General features: G+C 45.4%; 1 protein-coding gene across 1 annotated transcript in view; it reads right to left on the reverse strand.

Moving 5' to 3' along the window:
- DDX31 (DEAD-box helicase 31) overlaps positions 1-17,841 on the reverse strand; it is a 50,627-nt gene that overhangs the window by 608 nt on the left and 32,178 nt on the right. Inside the window, 2 exon segments of the mRNA XM_075112314.1 lie at positions 10,400-10,580; positions 15,879-15,990. Of these exon segments, the coding sequence (XP_074968415.1) occupies positions 10,400-10,580; positions 15,879-15,990 (293 nt within the window).

The raw sequence follows: 17,841 nt of genomic DNA on the forward strand, positions 1-17,841 counted from the left end.
ACAAAGGTGGCAAAATATCATGCCGTTTTTAAAAGCAAGCCTTTGTTCTGTACAAATGCTCTTGCAGGGGTGGCGGGGAAAAGGAGGGAAGGTTGTGTGCTGAAGGCTGATGAATTAGGTGACACAGCAGTTTGAAAATTATAATAATAATAAAAAAAAACTCCTAACAGCCTTAAGACACTGAACAATGGAAACGTTTTATAAACAGAGCTTAAATCCAGAGCTTGAAAACACAAAAAACCCAAACAAACAAGCAAAAAACCCCACCAGTGTCAGAAGTTTAAACCCAACAGACTCTTTTCTTGCAGTGTCCTGCAGACATCACACGCACCTTACAGCCCCCCTCTCCAGAGACCGGCTTTTGCAAAGGTAGCTGCATTCTGCCCAGCCACTCAACATGGATCTCCCTGTAGCCCTAAACTGCCAGCTATAAATATAAAAACCCACTCAGCATTTTTCCACCAGAAGTTCTGCCACCGTCCTGCTCTATGACCTTGGGCAAATCTCACCCTCGTTGCTGCTATCACCCTCGCTTATCTGTTTAAACTGCAGTCTCTTCAGTGCAGGAGCCGTCGCACCCTCCCGTGTTCCCATGATCCTGGGAACAACAGGATATTCACAGCTATTGGTGTCTGCGCATCCCACTCTCCTCTTTGTAATAAAAACCAGAAAGAGATCTCAATAATTGCCAGAGAAGTGAACAGAAAGTTACCTGCTCCTCTAAACACAACGAGGGAATTGGACGGCAGCCCCACATCCACGCCAGCTCGCATTTACAACAATACGTGGACCTCAGCAGCCCTAAAGGCTGCAGCTTTACAGCACTGCCTCTCCGAGTTCCTTCAGGTGTCCAGAACCGTGCTGGGCATTGCAGGAGAGGAAGCATTTTTGGCTGCAGTGAGCAGATCAATCCATTCATTAGCCCTAACACACAAAGAAGGAAAGGGAACCAAACTCTCGGCTGTCTGGTGTATTTGCTTGCCCCTTTTCCACAGCTTATTTTCCATCCCTGTGTACGTTCCGTGGCTGGAATGGGTTTGGAAGGATGGAACAGAATGATAAGAAGGATGGTGTGATGATTACCACTGAAAGGTGGTTTTCCCTAGAAGGGAAAGCCTGGAAGACACAGGTGGAAGACTTTGCTACCTTGGCTGTAGTCTCCATTCTCACACTAATTAAACATTCAAGCTCTGTGTTGGCAGAAGGGCTAGAGACTGGACATATCGGACAAGGAAGATGCACAGCCACCACCTGGTTTGAACCCACAGAAACTGAGGCAAAAAGACAGAATTAACTCGAAAGCGGCCGTACAGCTACTGAAGCAAACGTGCAGTTGGTAAAGCCGAACCTGCAATACCTCCACAGCAGACGTGCCTTGTCAACCTGCCCCCGTGAATGCAGGGATGCTTGTGGGTGCCCGCACAGTGCCAGGCCGGGTGTGCCCTCATCCAGCCCAGCTCTGCTGCAGAAACTTGGTAGGGCAGCTGTATCCCCTGCTCAGTCCCCTCCATCACTTGATAAAGTTTCTATCTGACACTTTCATTGTGTCTCCAAGCATTTACTACAGTATTTCAAGGGTTACCAAGCAACAGATCAGTTTACTTAACAACAGGGAACTATCTGCTGCAAAAGGACAAGTAATCCACCAGTAGCTGCCGGGCTGAGTTTCAGCTCAGCAGGGAGGTTGTCCAACACTTTATTATCAATCAGATGAAATCATTGCCCAATTAGTAAATCAATACACCCTGCTGTGGTGATCAGCTGTACAGAGAAAAGCAAGGATGCAGGGAAAAGGGAGGTTTCTCCCTCTAACCAGGGCCACAAAAATCAATGGAGCTGTGCTGTGGAACCTGTGCTGATCACTGAGGGAAGAAAAGCAGCTGTCAAGGCCCTGTTTAACCATGAGATGGAAGAGCCGCAGGCAACAGCAACAGTCTGCAGTGAGAGCACACCAGCAGTGCACCAGGTCAGGATCCCTGGCTGGATTCGGATTCCTGTTGTGAACCTGTAAATACCCCTTTCTGCTCAACTGGTGAAAGCCTCTGGGGCTCTGCCAGGGCAGTCAAGATAACATCGGCAAGGAAAGGTGCCCCGTGGTTATGAGACAAAGCCCAGGAGAACAGAGCGAGACCTTGGCACTTGCCCTCTGAGCATCCTTGGGCAAGGTATTTATTCTCTTTGGCTTTCCTGTCCATGCTCCCACCTCGTAACCCGGGATGACTGCATTTTCCCTGTTGCCGAAGGCTGGCGTGATGTTAAATTAAGAGCTGCGTGGTGATGCTGGATACTGTGGCAAAAAGCTTCACAGAAAAGGCTGCAACTGTAAGATGCATTTGCAACACAGACAGAACCCACGTTCCCCTCACTGGATAAACACATGGACTGTCAGCATCTCTTTCTGTGATCTCATGCCTAGATATCACGCTATATTGAGCCCTAATGAGGGCACATCGTGTCAATAACGGGCAGAGAAATCCCCAGCCCTTTAAATCCCTCCCTCCAAACACAACAGTCAGTCTTTAGGTGGGGAACTACTAAACAGTGCAGCTAAGGGGAATTTGCAGGGGAAAAAAGGTTCACTAATGACTGACTCATCCCAATGTGCTACAGCGCCAAGATTTCAGCAGGGCTTAAAGGAGAAAGGAATGTTCAAATGGATGAGAAAATATCTACTTTTATTAGCTGGGGGAAAATGAGACAGGAGTAGAGAAGTCATAACTCAGAAAATGAAACCGCCCCAACACGCGAGTTAGGAAGAACCTGTCCCTGAACACAAGCTATTTGACTCCTCTGTGTTACTGTCCAGCACACTGGGTGTTGAGTGCTGTGACATATTGGATGCCAGGCAGAAGCACCACTGGACTACTACTCTTTTATGCTAGATATGGGGTATCACGACTCCCATAAAAGACAGATGGGAATTGGTAAGTAGTCAGAGGAGCCAGCAGAGATGAGTTAGCACCACCTCCTAACTTCAAGTGGGCAACACATCATCCCTTCATTTGCAAGGCTTAACCCTAGACCCTACCACTGCTTTGGGGTTTATGTTCCAGGTATAGGACAAAACCCATATCACCCCAAGATCTATCTAATCACCTCGTTATCAAGGGGAGAGAAAGATGCTGTCTTTGCACACTGAGAACGGGAAGGCAGAGAGCCTAGTAATTCTTGGCACGGTCTGAGAAAGCTCCCCTCCTCCTCACGCAGACAGAGGAAGGAATAAACGACCCAGGTTTACAGCTGCCTGTGCACATCTGTAATTAAGTTGCAACATCACAAAAGCTGGTACCAAGAGCCTCAGCAGAGAGGCAATAAGGAAAGAGGGGAACTGTCCCCAGATTACTTTGTTACATCCTGGAAGGCTGGGAAAGACCAGGCCAGAGACAAACTTTTAAAGATGAAAAAAGCTCTGTCCTCCTCCAAAAAACTGGAATGATTTTATTCACTCTTTAAACATGAGAAACTCGTGAATCTTGCTGAATGATGAAAAGGCAGGAGAGGAGCATCTGGAAGAAACAAGAGAGAAAGTATCCAGCAAAGTCAAGTGAATAAAATCCTTCTTTCCTCTGCTTCTGTTTCCTTCTACCTCCGCCTGCAGAGCTTCTCCCAGCATGCTGCTCCCCCTCCCCACCCCGCTCAGGCACCGTGGTGGTCCACGGGGGTGCGGGTCCTGCCCAACTCTCCCAACTCAGAGGAAATCCGAATGATTTGGACCAGTTTCCTTTCGTGGCCCCTTGACTCTCAACTCTTTGCTTTGCTCAAGACTACCAGAAAAAATTAATGGGAAATCTTTTCACATAATGAAAAAACCCCTCTAGCCCACAGGTGAATGCAGCATAAGCGACTAGCCTGAAATCATCTCTGCTGTTTCCAGCCCTGCCTTCTGCTCTGCCACACGATACTAACTCACCACAGGAGTCCCACCTAGCTTACACGTAACACACCTTCAACACACTCAGTGTGTGACCTCCACACACCTTGGGTGATCGGTGGCTTTGCGAGCTCTGAAGACACCATCCACTGAATTCCACAATCACTAGCGACAAGATGGTAGAGTAACAGAGGCTATACCACGGCAAAAAAAACCCAAGATGAGTATGCTGAACTAAGCTTTGCGGATGTCCAACACAGCTGAGATCCTGGGACAGCTCCAAGGCACAAGCAGAAGAGGAAGAAAAGCATGCACAAACTGTTCAGTTTCTGTATAACATCCCATTCATCTCCCAAACATTACTGATAAGATTGTAAGAGTGATCAAGTTTCACCAGCTGATTTCATCAGACTGAATTTGTTGCAATAAACAAATCATGATCCTGGATGCGGAGACTCTCAAACATTCAGGTGTGAAAGGACCAAGCGACAACACTAAGAAAAGGAATGAGTATCTCACACCAGTTTTCATTCTTATTTCAAAATTCTAATATATGTGTTTCATTGACACATCTGCTTCATTAGAGAGCTGAATCACAAGCTGATCTCCAAGCCAAAACCTCCTACATGCCAGAGCAGTGGTACACATACATGCATGGTTTCTTGGATATCATTTGATGGCTCAGAAGATGTCTCTGCTGGTCTTTTTACCTAACTGGTGAGCAGGCTTGTTCTTAGAGATGTCTCCTTCAACTTGGTTGGCATTGCTGTCTGTTCCTTTGTCTTGAGCTGTGTGAAATGCTGGTGCATTGCAGTGCAGCAAGTGTAGTGACCTTTAGCCAACTCGCAGCATCTGCAGCAACCAAAGGCTCCCAAATCGCTCCAGCTGAGGAAGAAAGTATAAAGTTCTGACGCACAGTCCCAGAACTCATGGTGTGTCTTTGGAGGAGACAAGAGTAGGCTGTTTCATTTATCAGAAAACATTTCAACATGGATTGCACTATCAATCTGCCTGACAGCATCTCCAACAGCTCTTTGAAACTGTGCCAGTAACAGAGCTGGGTTACCTCTGGGCCAAGGCTGCTGCAACACCTGCTTTTTCTACTTACAGTGTTGGATGAACCATCTGCAGCCAACGCAACCCTGTTTGGGTTGGTTTTTCTGTTGTTGTTTTTTTTTTTTACAGAGTTGGGGGCAAGAAATTCATCAGCAATCCTACACCGCTCTCGACAAGTCAACAGATGGCCCAGGTACTCTGTTATCAGCTGATGCAAACACTAGCTTGAGAAGACCAAGGAAAATTATTACCCAGACTGAGCATCAAGCGCTGTTCCAGAACAGTCAGAGAAGAGCAGTCTTCATGCTGAGATGTGCTAAACAGTAAACCCACCTTACCCCTACTGAAGTCAACCGTATTTCTGCTACACAGAAAGAGACAAAACCCTACAGTTTCACTTTCACCACCATCCCTTGGTCTTCACCCTATGGAGAAAGGATAAAAGCACCACTGGGAGGCTGGGAACCTCCAAGGATTCTTGCTTCTGTCAGGCTCTTTCCCACCCTAAAGGGCATAATATATTTCAATTAGAGAACTGACAATTTTTTGGTGTGTACCAGACAGCACGGAGGGTTTTCCAGCTCCATGTGCAAGCCCTATTAGCTCGCTCAAAGATGGAGCAAAGGCTCTGTGCTGTGGCTGTGGTGGAACAGGACAGTAATAAAGGGCATTGCTGCATGCCGATAACAATCAGATGGATTTTACAATTATGAAACTTTAATTTCCTAACAGAACTTTTTTATAACATCATGATGTGGTAAGCAGGACTCATCTGAGTCCCTGAACTGCTTTAATGAAGAGTGATGGTGATGTTTCCTTTCACAGCAGCCATGTCTCTCACTCTAATTTTTGCATCCATTTGCACTCCAGTCCATGAATACATGCTCTTATCTGAGATCCAGTCTGGCTTTCTACAGCATGCTGCCCAAACCAAGTGAAATTCCCAGTGAGTAGAACTCCAAACCTGAATTTAGACTAATATTAGGAAAGCTGTAAACGACATGTAAAAACTGGCAGGCAAACTGCTTCTAATGATTAGACAATTGCTATGCAGGGAGACCCAGCTGCAGCCTTGATTCACAAGCCCTGTCAATAGAAGCATTAGTCTTTCCAAAATTGTCAATGCCAAGATATTCAAAAGTGGAATCAAGGATACGAAGTAGGAAAGAAGGTAAAAGGCTACTACCTTTCACCCAAAGGAGACTGCTGCCCTAGCCATACAAAGGAGGCCACACAGGGTTACAGGTGTATTTCCCAGCAGGGGTCTAATTCCACCTGACCACTACAAGCTGAAGAATGAATTAGCACAACAAGCTTGCAGCCAAAACCTTAAGGGCACAATGACATCCATATTTAGAGCAATGGCAGTGTAAGAATGGTGTAAATCAATCCCCTCAAAAAGAAGCATCCTGGACACCTTTTCTTGATCCCATTTTAGTTAAGGGTTGGACTTAAACTTCAAACCATGAGGGGATTTTCACCTTAATTTTTATACTCCCTTTTTGCACATGCTGTAGCAACTATGAATATACTTGATACTCTTACTAAATGAAACCTTTCTGAGCATTTCTGGCATCAGAGATATCCCGTAGCAATGAGTTCCACAGAATCTCTCGAACTCACAAGATTTATCTCTTTCTTTGTAATGGCTTGAATTCACAAACAAGGCAAATTAAGTTGCAACTCCTCATTACAGTAAAACCCTTCAGGGACATACACCAGTCTGCCAGAGTTCAAAAGGAGGAAACACACCATCAGTTGCCACAGAGTCCCATAAAACCCCACTGATGCAAAATGCAAAAGATTGAGTAGCACAGGGATGCTCGGTGGAATGGCAATAGGTCTTTGGCATCTGCATTGTGAAAGAGTCAAAAGACATGTCTATCTGGCATGTCAGCTACTTCCTGTGCATGCTGCTCCTCTGCAGTGAACGAAAGACACTTAATCCCTCAATGGAAGTGGGATCAGCTTCCTTGCATCCACCCTTCAGTAAAAGCATGAGCCCAGGCACTTACTAAACTGGTGTACTGTAACTTAATATACAGTATCTGGTTTATGTGCTCATCTCTTACCTAAATACAGTATTTCAACTTAAAAAAAAAAAAAAAAAAATCACAAGCAATTATTTTTCCACCTTCAGATCAGGTTTTGTAAGAACCACTACAGCTAAGGGGACAGTTGGTTTACACAAAGAGGTTTAAAAAATACATGAAAGTTTTAATGTGCATTCAGAAGGAGAGGGCTGCTTCCACATTTCAGCACTGAACCATCACACACCTGGCTGCTCTGTCTTCCTGGCTCACCTTCCCCAAGCAGGCTCTCTAAGGAGGTGCTAAGCACAAAAGGAGACTTCAAAAGAAATGAAAAGTTTTCTTTGTCCTCTTAAGGAAACACTTAATGATTGCCTTTACCCCACTTTCAACCTGGACTGCCTGTTCTTTATTCTCTGGGCAGGTGCTGAGAGATGAGGCTTTAGTGTACAGACTGATTAAAAACAAGTATCAGATGTTTGGAGACAATGTGTAATACGACAACCAACACTCATGGTATCACATGAGAAATATAATTAAAAAGATTGCTCCGTGACTATGCTGTTATAATTTCAAGCCTTGCATTTTACAATTAAAAACCATTTGTCTTCTAAATGGCAGGCTAAATTCTGCTTTCTGCTTTGTCAGTATGAAATCAAAAGCAATTCTCTGTAAGTTAACAGCACTATCTTAAATTTATGCTAGTGGAGACTGAATTTGAATCTATATTCACTTTCTCTAAACTATCCTATAAATACTAATGTATCTTAACTCTTTGTTTTTTTCTAAGCAAACACAGAGAAAGTTGATTAGAAAGAAGTCTCACAGGCAAGAACAATTGTTGCACGTCACAGCTTTGGCTATTTCTGCAGGGTCTTAACTTTCCAGATGCTCCCGGATTTGAAATCTGGAGCTTGAGCCGTGACGAACCTGTGCAAAATCTGCCCACTTTCCCTGAGCTGCAATTATATGATCCACGTGCAAATGAGCCTTCAAATCACTCTCAGGCCATTTGTTCTAACACCTCCACAGCCCCCAACCCCACACATCCTGTGCATAAACTACCTACTGTATCTTGAGCTTGCCTGTACTATAATAGGATGAAGATTTGGGGAGGAGGAACGTCATCTAAAAGAGGTTCGTAACAAGGGAAAAAGTGGCTCTAACAGAGTAGCAACATCACAGGAACAGAGAGAGGCATTGTTGCAGGCCAAGTAATCCTGTGACACGCTACTGTCAGTCATAGCTTGACACCCTGCTGGGCCAGCAAGACATCAAAGCCCACCCCATACCATCTTACATGCTCTTTATCAGCTAATCAGGCTATTCTTCCTGAAATAAAGCTCCATTAAATCCCCTGCTCACAGGGGCTTTCCCATCCTGTTGCCCATCTGCTGGTGAGGGTCAGCCGAAGCAGGAGGCAGATCAGTGGCCTGTCCCTGGTGGCTTCTCAAAGCAGGACAATGCGGTCTCCAACTTTTTATTTTAAAATCCCTTTCCCTTGCCTTTTTTTTTTTTGTTTTGTTTTCCAAGATATGTACATGTGCAAGAGATGTCACCAGCCCAGGAACAATTATGTGGATTAGTGCTTTAATCGCACGGCTAACGTTTGCTAATGGAGTTTGCAGCAACAATTACATGGAAAGAGTCACAACTGATACTGATAAAAGAAAAAGGGTTTTCCTCCTTTGAATTATTGTAGTGATTTTACTGGCAAGCCAGAGGTTTGTATCCTGCCATTGTGCTCAAAAGAGAGGATTATCTATCCTGTGGAACCAACTCAAAGTGGCTAGGATCGGACGTACTGAGCACCTTCAGGTCCATTTCAAGCAGAGGAGTCAGGGCTCTGCTCCTCCAGAAGCATCAGGGAGTCTCAAATTCCTTACATAGGAAAGGAGTACCCAGGAACAGCCCTGTCCACGCACCAAAGGGGACAGAGCTCTAACTCTAGGCTGGCTACAGACTCTTCCTGGGAGAGATACTACATGATTTTGCAGAAATGTTTTTGCCAGAACTACTTAAATCTACAGGCAGCAGAGCACAAGTTTGTAGAAGGATCATTTCTACCAACAGAACTGCCTTTGATTTGGGCTTTACTTATATAACTACAGTCAATCATATAATTAACAACTAAAAAAATACCGCAGTCCTCCCCTTCAGGTACTAAGCTAATGTCTTCTTAGGGAGAAGAATCAGTAGTCCAAGCTGCAGCTGACCATTCTGAGAAGACGGACACAATTTGTCACATGGCAAATCTGACAGCCAGGAAGCTGCTGGTGGACCTGCTGTAGAAAGCCTACAAAAGACTGCCTGTCTAGTGTAGAAAAGGTGGTAAAAAAGGCCAGAGGAGCCCACACAAGCTCTTTAAAGACAGTAAGACAAATACTTCGCTCCTGATGCAGTGGTATTTCTCAAGGCCAGTAAGGAAAAGACTATCTTGTGAGATAAATCAGCACTCATACAGCCTTGCTCATAACGCGCATGACAGTCAACTTCAAATCTGAGAAGTGAAAAATATTCATTTCTCTGCTATTTCCTTTTATCATGTTTTTATCATCCCATGCCCTACACCAACAGCAAGTACTTATGAGCACAGCTGTATCTGTGAGAGCCCTTCCCTGGACAGGGGTGAGGACAAGGAGTTGCTGCTGCAGTTGACTCTGAGCCAGGAATCGCAGCCCTCTGTAAGACCATGCAACTGGAAGTGGGGATGTGAACGGAAAAATCTGGCAGTTTCTACTGTGGAGCTTGGCCATGACAACAGGACTGCTGCTGGAGCTCTAGCAACCAAGACCTGTGCAAGAAAGAACCACCCCAGTGTATGGGAAGTCTTGTGTGTCGCTCTAGAACACTGCCTGCACCCTTCCTCATCCTTCAGCATAGCTCCAGTGAAGTATAAATTAGGCTGTTTCTGCTCAAAAGACTCAGAGAAGATGGTGTTCTTGAAGTGCTCAGAAAATGGAAAAGCTGCAGCAAAACTCAGGCTAGTCTATATAGGTGCGTCTCCACGCTTAGCAGCTTCCTTAAAAGAAGAGCATCTTTATCAGAAGTCAAACTATGAAGTGAGCTGCTTGGGTTTGTTTTATTTGTTGTTGTTTTTTGTTTTTTTTTTTTAAAACTGAATTCCCACTCAAATGTTTGACCAAGTTGGTTTAACAAAGGTAATTTTTAGGCTCTCTAAAGCCATTAGAAAAAGGGTAACAAAACAACAGCTTAGAGAGCAATGCAACTGAAGCCAATGGCTGAACATGATTTAGCCTGTCAGGAACAATCACATGTGACGGGCCCATGGCAGGGGGGTTGGACTAGATGATCTTTGAAGGTCACTTCCAACCCAAACCATTTCATGATTCCTGGAGCAAGCACAACAACCATGAGGAGCAAAGCACACCACAGCCTGTCACACAGTGTTCTTCAGCTCAGGAGCATCAAGTTGGCCTACCTTTTTGGTCTTGGTTTGGTTTTCTTCTTTGAGCCTGCAGTTGGAAGAGCAGTCAGGTTCTGGGGGGCATCTCTCAGGCCAAAGCTCTTGGCCACATGACCCAGGTGGAGAGATTTGATGTGGAAGATGTGCTTCAGGTTCCTGGGATAGGTAGTATAGGCACAAAGGAAAGACTGCAGTGCTGAGGGAGAAGAAAAAAAAATTTAATTCTGTTTGCTACTGCGTTTTTTTCTACATAGGAAGATATAGATATACACACACACACACACTTAAAGATTCAGCTGTTCCAGCTGAAAGGACGTTGGGCTTGTCCTTTGGGACACCTTCTGGTCAGCAGCTGGTAGAAAAGGTTGGTATGTTAATAATTGGTGAAGGTTGTATAGTACTAGTACAATCCCAAAAGGAGAAGGTAGGTGGTGGAGAAGCGTTAGGAACTGAAACAAAGCTATGTTAAGTTGCATTAGGTTTGCCTCTTACAAGGATGCCCCTTCTGCCAGAAAGGGTGATGTTTGCAGCACATCTCACAAGAAGTCATTGACATCAAATGGTAGCAGATAACGGGGAGAGAGGGAATAGAGATACAGGGATGAAGAGAGGGAAGGAGAAGCATGGAGATGGCATAGGAAGACTCCTCTGATATTAGAGTCCCAGCAGTCCATGCATTTTTCACCAGTTACTAGCTAGTCCCTTATAAATATCTAAGAGCCAGATGGATTTCCTGACTCATCATTATACTGAGAACAGAGCTCACCTTCTCAAAAGGGAAAAATAATAGAATTGCGTGCGAATTTTCACATCTTTATATTCCTGTAATGCCCTTCCCTCAGGGCTCATTGCTCTAAAGACGATCATCCACTAATATGAACACTACCACTGCTCCCCCACATACCCGGAACATTAACTACACCCAGGCTGTCCTCTCTGCTATGGGGAATAGAGGGACTTTCAGTAAGGAAACTCTACAGCTCAGAAAATGCTTCCCTTCAATCCCCTGCTGCTCGTCTGCTTGTAAAACCTCCTGTGCCCCCCAGCCCTCACTCCAACCACCACCTACATCTTTTTCTGCCTCTCAACCCCTGACAGCAGCAAGCTCTAAACTCTAACCTCTCCTGCCCTTGCCCGTTGAGCCACCGGACCAGCAAGTTTGCCCACAGCTTATGTCTAATCTCTTGGCAGCAGCCGGAGATTGGAGTTTATGAACAGTAATAAAAATGTCATTTTAGCAGATCAGCTCCTGGAAGGACCCAGGGAATCCATCAAAGCTCTGTTTACTGAGTAAAGCGAACTCCTTTTCCCAATCGATGAGAAGAAAAGATTGAGTTCTTTGCACCTTCTTCCCAATTTCACCACGCTACACTTTTAGAGGCATCTGAGCATCAGGAGACCTGTGTTTTCCCAAAAAGAGAATGCTAAATTCCAAATACCCCGTCTCAGTGTCTCATCTGAAGGCCATCCTTCTGAGGACTTACAAGCCAGCTCAAATGCTCTCAAAACCCCTATTCTGCTGCTTTTTTTCATAAATCACAAACTCACCTGCCATGAGAAGGTGTAACTCTTCAAAAGAAACAATACAAACTTGCTCCTGCTCTGAATTTGGTCCCGTTGGAGCTCATATAGCTGTCTTTCTCACAGCACTTGAAATGGTTGATACTAAAGATCCTGTTGTTATGAAGGCTGAGCTCACCTCCCACAGTTGTTCAGATAGGGAAGGCTGCTGGTACTAACTCCCCAGATCAGAGTTAGAGCATCAACATGTCAAAGGCCCCCTCCTCCCAAAGTCCTGACAGACAACTGCCAGATCGAGTCCTGAGTCAGAGCATGCAAAACCAGGGAGAGCTGCAAGACACTAATCCAAAGCTGAACTAACAGCCCTGCTGTACCAGCAGGTTGAAACCTCAGCTCATGCAACTGTCTTACCTCTGAGGAGCTCAGAGCTGCTAACTTTCACTACAGCACCCATGAGATTTAAATTAAGATCTTTGTGGGTGAGATTCTTCTTCTAAATCTTTACTATCAGGTCTTTAGACCTCTCAGCGTTGCCACAGTCACGTTTTCTGGCTTTTATGTCCAATTATAGCAGCCAGATATTAAAAGTTTTTTTTTTTTAAAAGTTGAAATTCTTTTATAATTTTGTGATGAAGGACATAGAGCTTTATGAAAGCAACTGGTAACGGTGCTGGTCAGGCCATAATTCACATAAAGGTTATCTCATTTTAATGCCACAGAAGCAAACCGCCTGAGCTGTTAAGTTTTTGCCGTACCAACATGAGTCTAAGGCAACATATACTGGCCTGCTGGGGGGATTCAGACTTCCACTCATGTAAGAGAGCGGATTTAGAACTGTGCTTTGCACTTGCGCATCCCCGCTTTCCTAAAGGAAATGTAATTGTGGAAAGTCAAAGGAAACAAAAAAAAAAGCTACATATGATGGAGGTTAGATAGGTTGGTTTGTTGTTTTTTTTTTTAAACAGGGGACAAGAGGGTAACCAGATATGAAAGCGAGACAGGTGACATAACCTGCTCGCCATGCTCGCAGCTAGGTCCCAGCGCTGGCCCCCGAGCGCAGCCTCAGCCGCACAGCTGGATAAACCAGTGGAGGCATTGTGCCAGCGTGCAGAGCATGTGGTCACGGGAAGGAAGGATGCACCAAAACCGCCATGGATTCAAGCATTGTGCCACAGCAGTGGGCTGCTGTAACTCTGCTGCCCCTCTCCACACAAGCCTGCTGAGGACAGAAGCGATGATGCAATATGCTCAACTATCGGCTACAAAATGGAGAAACACAGAGGAGAAAAGCAGGGTTTGCTTCCTTATCTTTTCTGTAACCTCAGTGGCATGAAGGAACGAGGCTCCTGAGCTCCAACTGTCCCCACAGCTCCAAAACGGAGCACCTGTCACCACACGACCCTTTGGACGAGAGTCCTCCATTTCCCAAAAGGGACTCCACACTTCAGGAGATCCGTCCTTCAGGTAGCAGGGCCTGGCCGTACCCCTCCTCACCGTTCATCAGTCAATCAAGTTTGAAGGGCAGCACCCTCACTGAACCATTTGATTTGAGTTTGCAAAACACGGGACTGAGAGGCAGAAGGGGTGAGCGGGCAGGGAGACACTCGCCTTTTGAAAGTGGGCTGCAGTCAAAACACTGCTTATTAACATTGACTAGGTCAGAAAATGGTGAAAAAGAGAAAAAGAGAAACAAATGCATCTCTGGCACAGTTTCCAATTGATTGTCTGCCATGAAAGCAAAAGCCAGCTGCCACGTTAATTATTCATGACGCCTGGCGCAGAGGGGAGGAAGAGGGGGCTTATGGAAGCCACTCAGCAGTGGAAAATTTGCATATGTAGATAGCAGAGTAGGAAAAAGAGGTGGAGTGCTCCCGTACAAGATAAACGGGATGCACAACATTTCAGCGTTTCCTGATATATTTTCTGCACTTCTTGTCCATGGCTAAAAAGGTTATTAGTGCTGAGGTCAGCAACAAGTGTGTGCGTGGGGGGTTGCGCACAGCGACATATGCTGTACGGAGAGAAACCACAGCGGTTTCCTCAGTGTGACCAGAGCCATTCAGTTGTTCTCCCCGTCATAGTCATTTCAGGTTAGAAGTTCACATGGGGTATAAGGAATCCCAGGGGAGCAACAAGAAGCTCATCCATGCAGAATCAAGGATTTGATCATATTAGTCATGTGCTTTGAGACTGTGGACTTAAAAGTGCAGCTATAAAAGTAATTACCCCAGTCAAGTAGCACAACACACCTGAACACAGGTGCAAGTCAGTCGCTTGTGTAGCAAGGCTCTAACACTTTCACTGTAGGAGAAAGGTATTTTGAAACCCTGCGGAAAAAAAAACCAAACCAACAGCACTGCAGCTGTCTGAGGGGGGTGAGAATCAGTGCAGTGATGTGCAGTGGCGGGGAGTAGAGCAAAGCGCGAAACGGTAGGATTTCAAATATCTTGCCCGTCAACGCGGCCATGCATCATTAAAAGGATGCAGAATAATTTGGATTAAGCAGGTAGTTACACTACAAGCTCTAGTCATTCTGCTGTGTCATCACCTAACAAGTCAGTACAACATTCAGCAAAAACCAGCATCTTTGACCTCTTGGACAATCACTTCTCATGATTCCAAATTATTTTAATACCAAACTTAACTTCTATCTTGGGAACAGCTTTCCTGGATCTGGTTTCTATGGCGACATTGTACAGCTCAAAGGCCAATGTCCCCGTTTGGTTTTGCACCCCTTAGTATGCGATTTACATAGTTTAGTACATATAGTACACTTGTACCACACTGGTATGCACACACATGCAGCAGGTATCTATACTGGTGAGCAGAAGTGATGCAGACCACTAAAATTCATCTCATCAGGACCCCTCTTATCCAAACCTGTCTGGAAATGCTGCACAACTGAAATCAACAGGACTTCTACGCAAGCTTAGAGAGCAGGATTTGACTCAGATCAAAGTGACAAACGAGCTGAAAAAGAAAACGATCAGGAAGGGACAGATGTGGGAAGAAGAGACTCATAAAAAGGGGAAAGGGTCTGGTCCTATATATTGTGAGCAAGAGTGGTTTGGTCTCTTGCATAGAGAGTTCGCATTTTGTGGACTTGTCTCAATATTTAAAAATCAAATTCCAAGTAATTGTCAAGGACCTTTGGGGCCTGACTTCCCGCACTCCCTGTGCAACAGCTGTTCTGTTTTCAGGTGCACCCGCATCAGCCTTACTGGGCAACAGAACGGTACATAGAAGTGGGGTGCCTACATTGCACCACCTTTTTGGCTCCTCTCAGGAGACTGCTTAGTGTTTATTTTCGTACCACATCCCTGACAAGTTTTTAATCTTTCCCCTTCCTCTGGGTTTTCCAAACTGAGAAGCAGAAGGGAAGTTTCTTGTGCTGCTCAGCAGCAAGTGCTGTGCACCTTGATCAAATCCCAGATTTGCACCTAGCTACAACTATTAAATTATTATTAAATCCATCCCAGTTTTTCTTTTCCTGCCTTTCTGAGTAGCTGCCCCCTCTCTCATTTTTTTCCCATTCCACACAACAACCTCCACTAAGATCCTTGCCTGTTAAGAGATGCTCCTAAGGCATTCTGTCTTACAGGCTTCAAATTCATCCCTGGTGTAAACTGAAGGCATCTAATGGGTATCGCACCAGGATGTGGTTAAGCAGGTCACCCATGACCTTCCCAGGATAACACACATAATCTATTCGTTCATGCGATTGGGTCAGAGCCCTCGGATGTGAATCCTATCGAAAGCCAAGTTTAAACCTCATTTGCACATAATAAGGGAATGCAAGAAATTAACGTTTAATATCATCACAAAGCCTTCTGGGCCCATCTCAACCCCCTACAGAGCCCAATGGCCCCAAAATGTTTCTTCTGGGCCTTTTCCCTGAAGCTCTCCCCCAGAAGAAAAACCTTGGCAGCTTATATGAGCCCTTCTGGAATAAACTGAAAAGAAACACACTGACCTTTCTTTGCCCACCGCACAGTCCCCTCGCTGGAGTGAACGTAATTTTCAAATTTTGTCTGCAAGACAGTGGCCCGCTCCCGGACTTCCTGAGGGTCTGTGCCACAGGATTTCTACAAGGGCGGTGGGAGGATTAGAGGAAAGAGAGAATTTGAGTCAGGAATAATGAAGCAGTTTACAATAGATTTAATAACAGTAAAATCACACAGTAACCACCCAGGGGCCAACAAAGGTAATCCTCTCAATATTACTAGAGAAAAAAAATTATAGATAAAGATGTTAAAGTCAAAGCAGCCAGTGAGCGCTGTGTGGTGAGGAGAGCAAATCAGTTTTAATTTTGTGTTTTCTAACATCTATCACGTATCTTTTTCCCCTCATTTTTTTTTTCTTTTTTTTTTCCTTCCAGATTCAACAGCCCAGATACCACTGCTTGTTTCCATTGGAGTTATTTGGAATAACTCCCCCCAGACTCTACACTAACAGTTTTAGACTGATGTTGCAAGTTTCCCTGTGCAGTTCCCCAAAACACCTGGCCTGTTCTTGGCACCTGCGGGGCAGGAGACCTACTTTCACCCCCAAGCTCCGGAGAATGGACCAAATTCAGTACCTGTGAACAAAGCCAACTAAATGAACTTCTCACTATTGACGCCTACACGAAGTTTTCTCACTGTCAACAAGTCATACTTAGCAGTAACTGCCATCACATGGTTCCTCTAGAATAAGACAAGCCCCTTGGACCAAAGGCACGACAGAAGAAACTTCCTTAGACCAAAAGGGCAATTTTGCACGTGCTCAAGCTTTCCCAGGATCACACTGCAGGATGCAGTTCAGGAAATGGAAAGCAAACATGCCTGGGGGCAAGCTGTTACTGGGAGGAGAAAAGAGGCCATCTCTCTCTAAAGTACTGTTGCGGATTAGGCAGAGAAAGGAAATGCAGACAAGAAAACAAGAGAATTTTCGATCTAAAGTTGACAGCAAAGTGCAAAGCCAAGCAACCATGGATGTGAACCTCTCCCAAGAAAGGGCCACTGCTCTCAAAAGCTACTCAGACAGGAACCAGCATCCAAGTCTGAGTGCCAGATCCAAGGCAGTAACTTGATAGTGGTCAACCCCTCATCTGAACAGGGCTGACTGAAAACAAACATCCAGCTCCCATGACTCTACACTACCTGTGCCAAGGCAACAGTCCTGTCGTTCCTCTCCGGTAGATTTGCATGCTAATGCTGCACAACCCTCCCTCCCCCGCAGCTGTGAGCATCACCTCTGCACTGCTGCCAGTCCAGGGGAACCATATCACACTGACACCGCGAACCTTGGTGATCACGGAAGCCAGGCAATGCTGCTGGCACCCTACGCAAAATGTTTTGCTGACCCAGATCTGCCGCTCTATAGCCAAGAGTAGATCTGCCCAGAGACAGCGCCCAAATACAGTCTAAATCCCCTGCACAGTGCCCTCTTTTGAACTCAAGATGCCACACCTTCCAGTCACCGGGCTACTCTTCAACGAAGCAAACACACATGGGGACTAGAGTTCCTGCTCACTCACCACCTGGACTCACTGTCCATCTGCATCTCCAGCAAAGACAATGGTGGGCATTTTAAGGCTACGTGAAGAGTCTCCCAGATTTCTGGTCTCTTCTATCCGCCTCCCAGTCCAAGACTCACCACACAGCCCGTTTCACAGATGCCTTTTAGTTTGACTTCATGTGCGCCTATTAATCAGTTGAGACAGTCTCCAGTTGAGGGGCCTCTATAAAGGTTTAATAAACTACAAGTGGAGCTGCCTCCCCGAAGTGGACACTCATCGCTGTGACTAACAAGTTTCCATTGACGTGAAACATAAAACTTTCTCCCCCCGCCTGCTCCTCCTAGCCCCCATCACTTTTCTTTTGTTAAGCCTCCTGGCAGCACAAAGTGTCACCTTCCCAGCGTTTTTTAATATGAATGTGAAATTAGTGAGGTTT

This window comes from Phalacrocorax aristotelis, chromosome 17 (assembly GCF_949628215.1).
Source record: "Phalacrocorax aristotelis chromosome 17, bGulAri2.1, whole genome shotgun sequence".
In the NCBI taxonomy this organism is placed as follows: domain Eukaryota; kingdom Metazoa; phylum Chordata; class Aves; order Suliformes; family Phalacrocoracidae; genus Phalacrocorax; species Phalacrocorax aristotelis.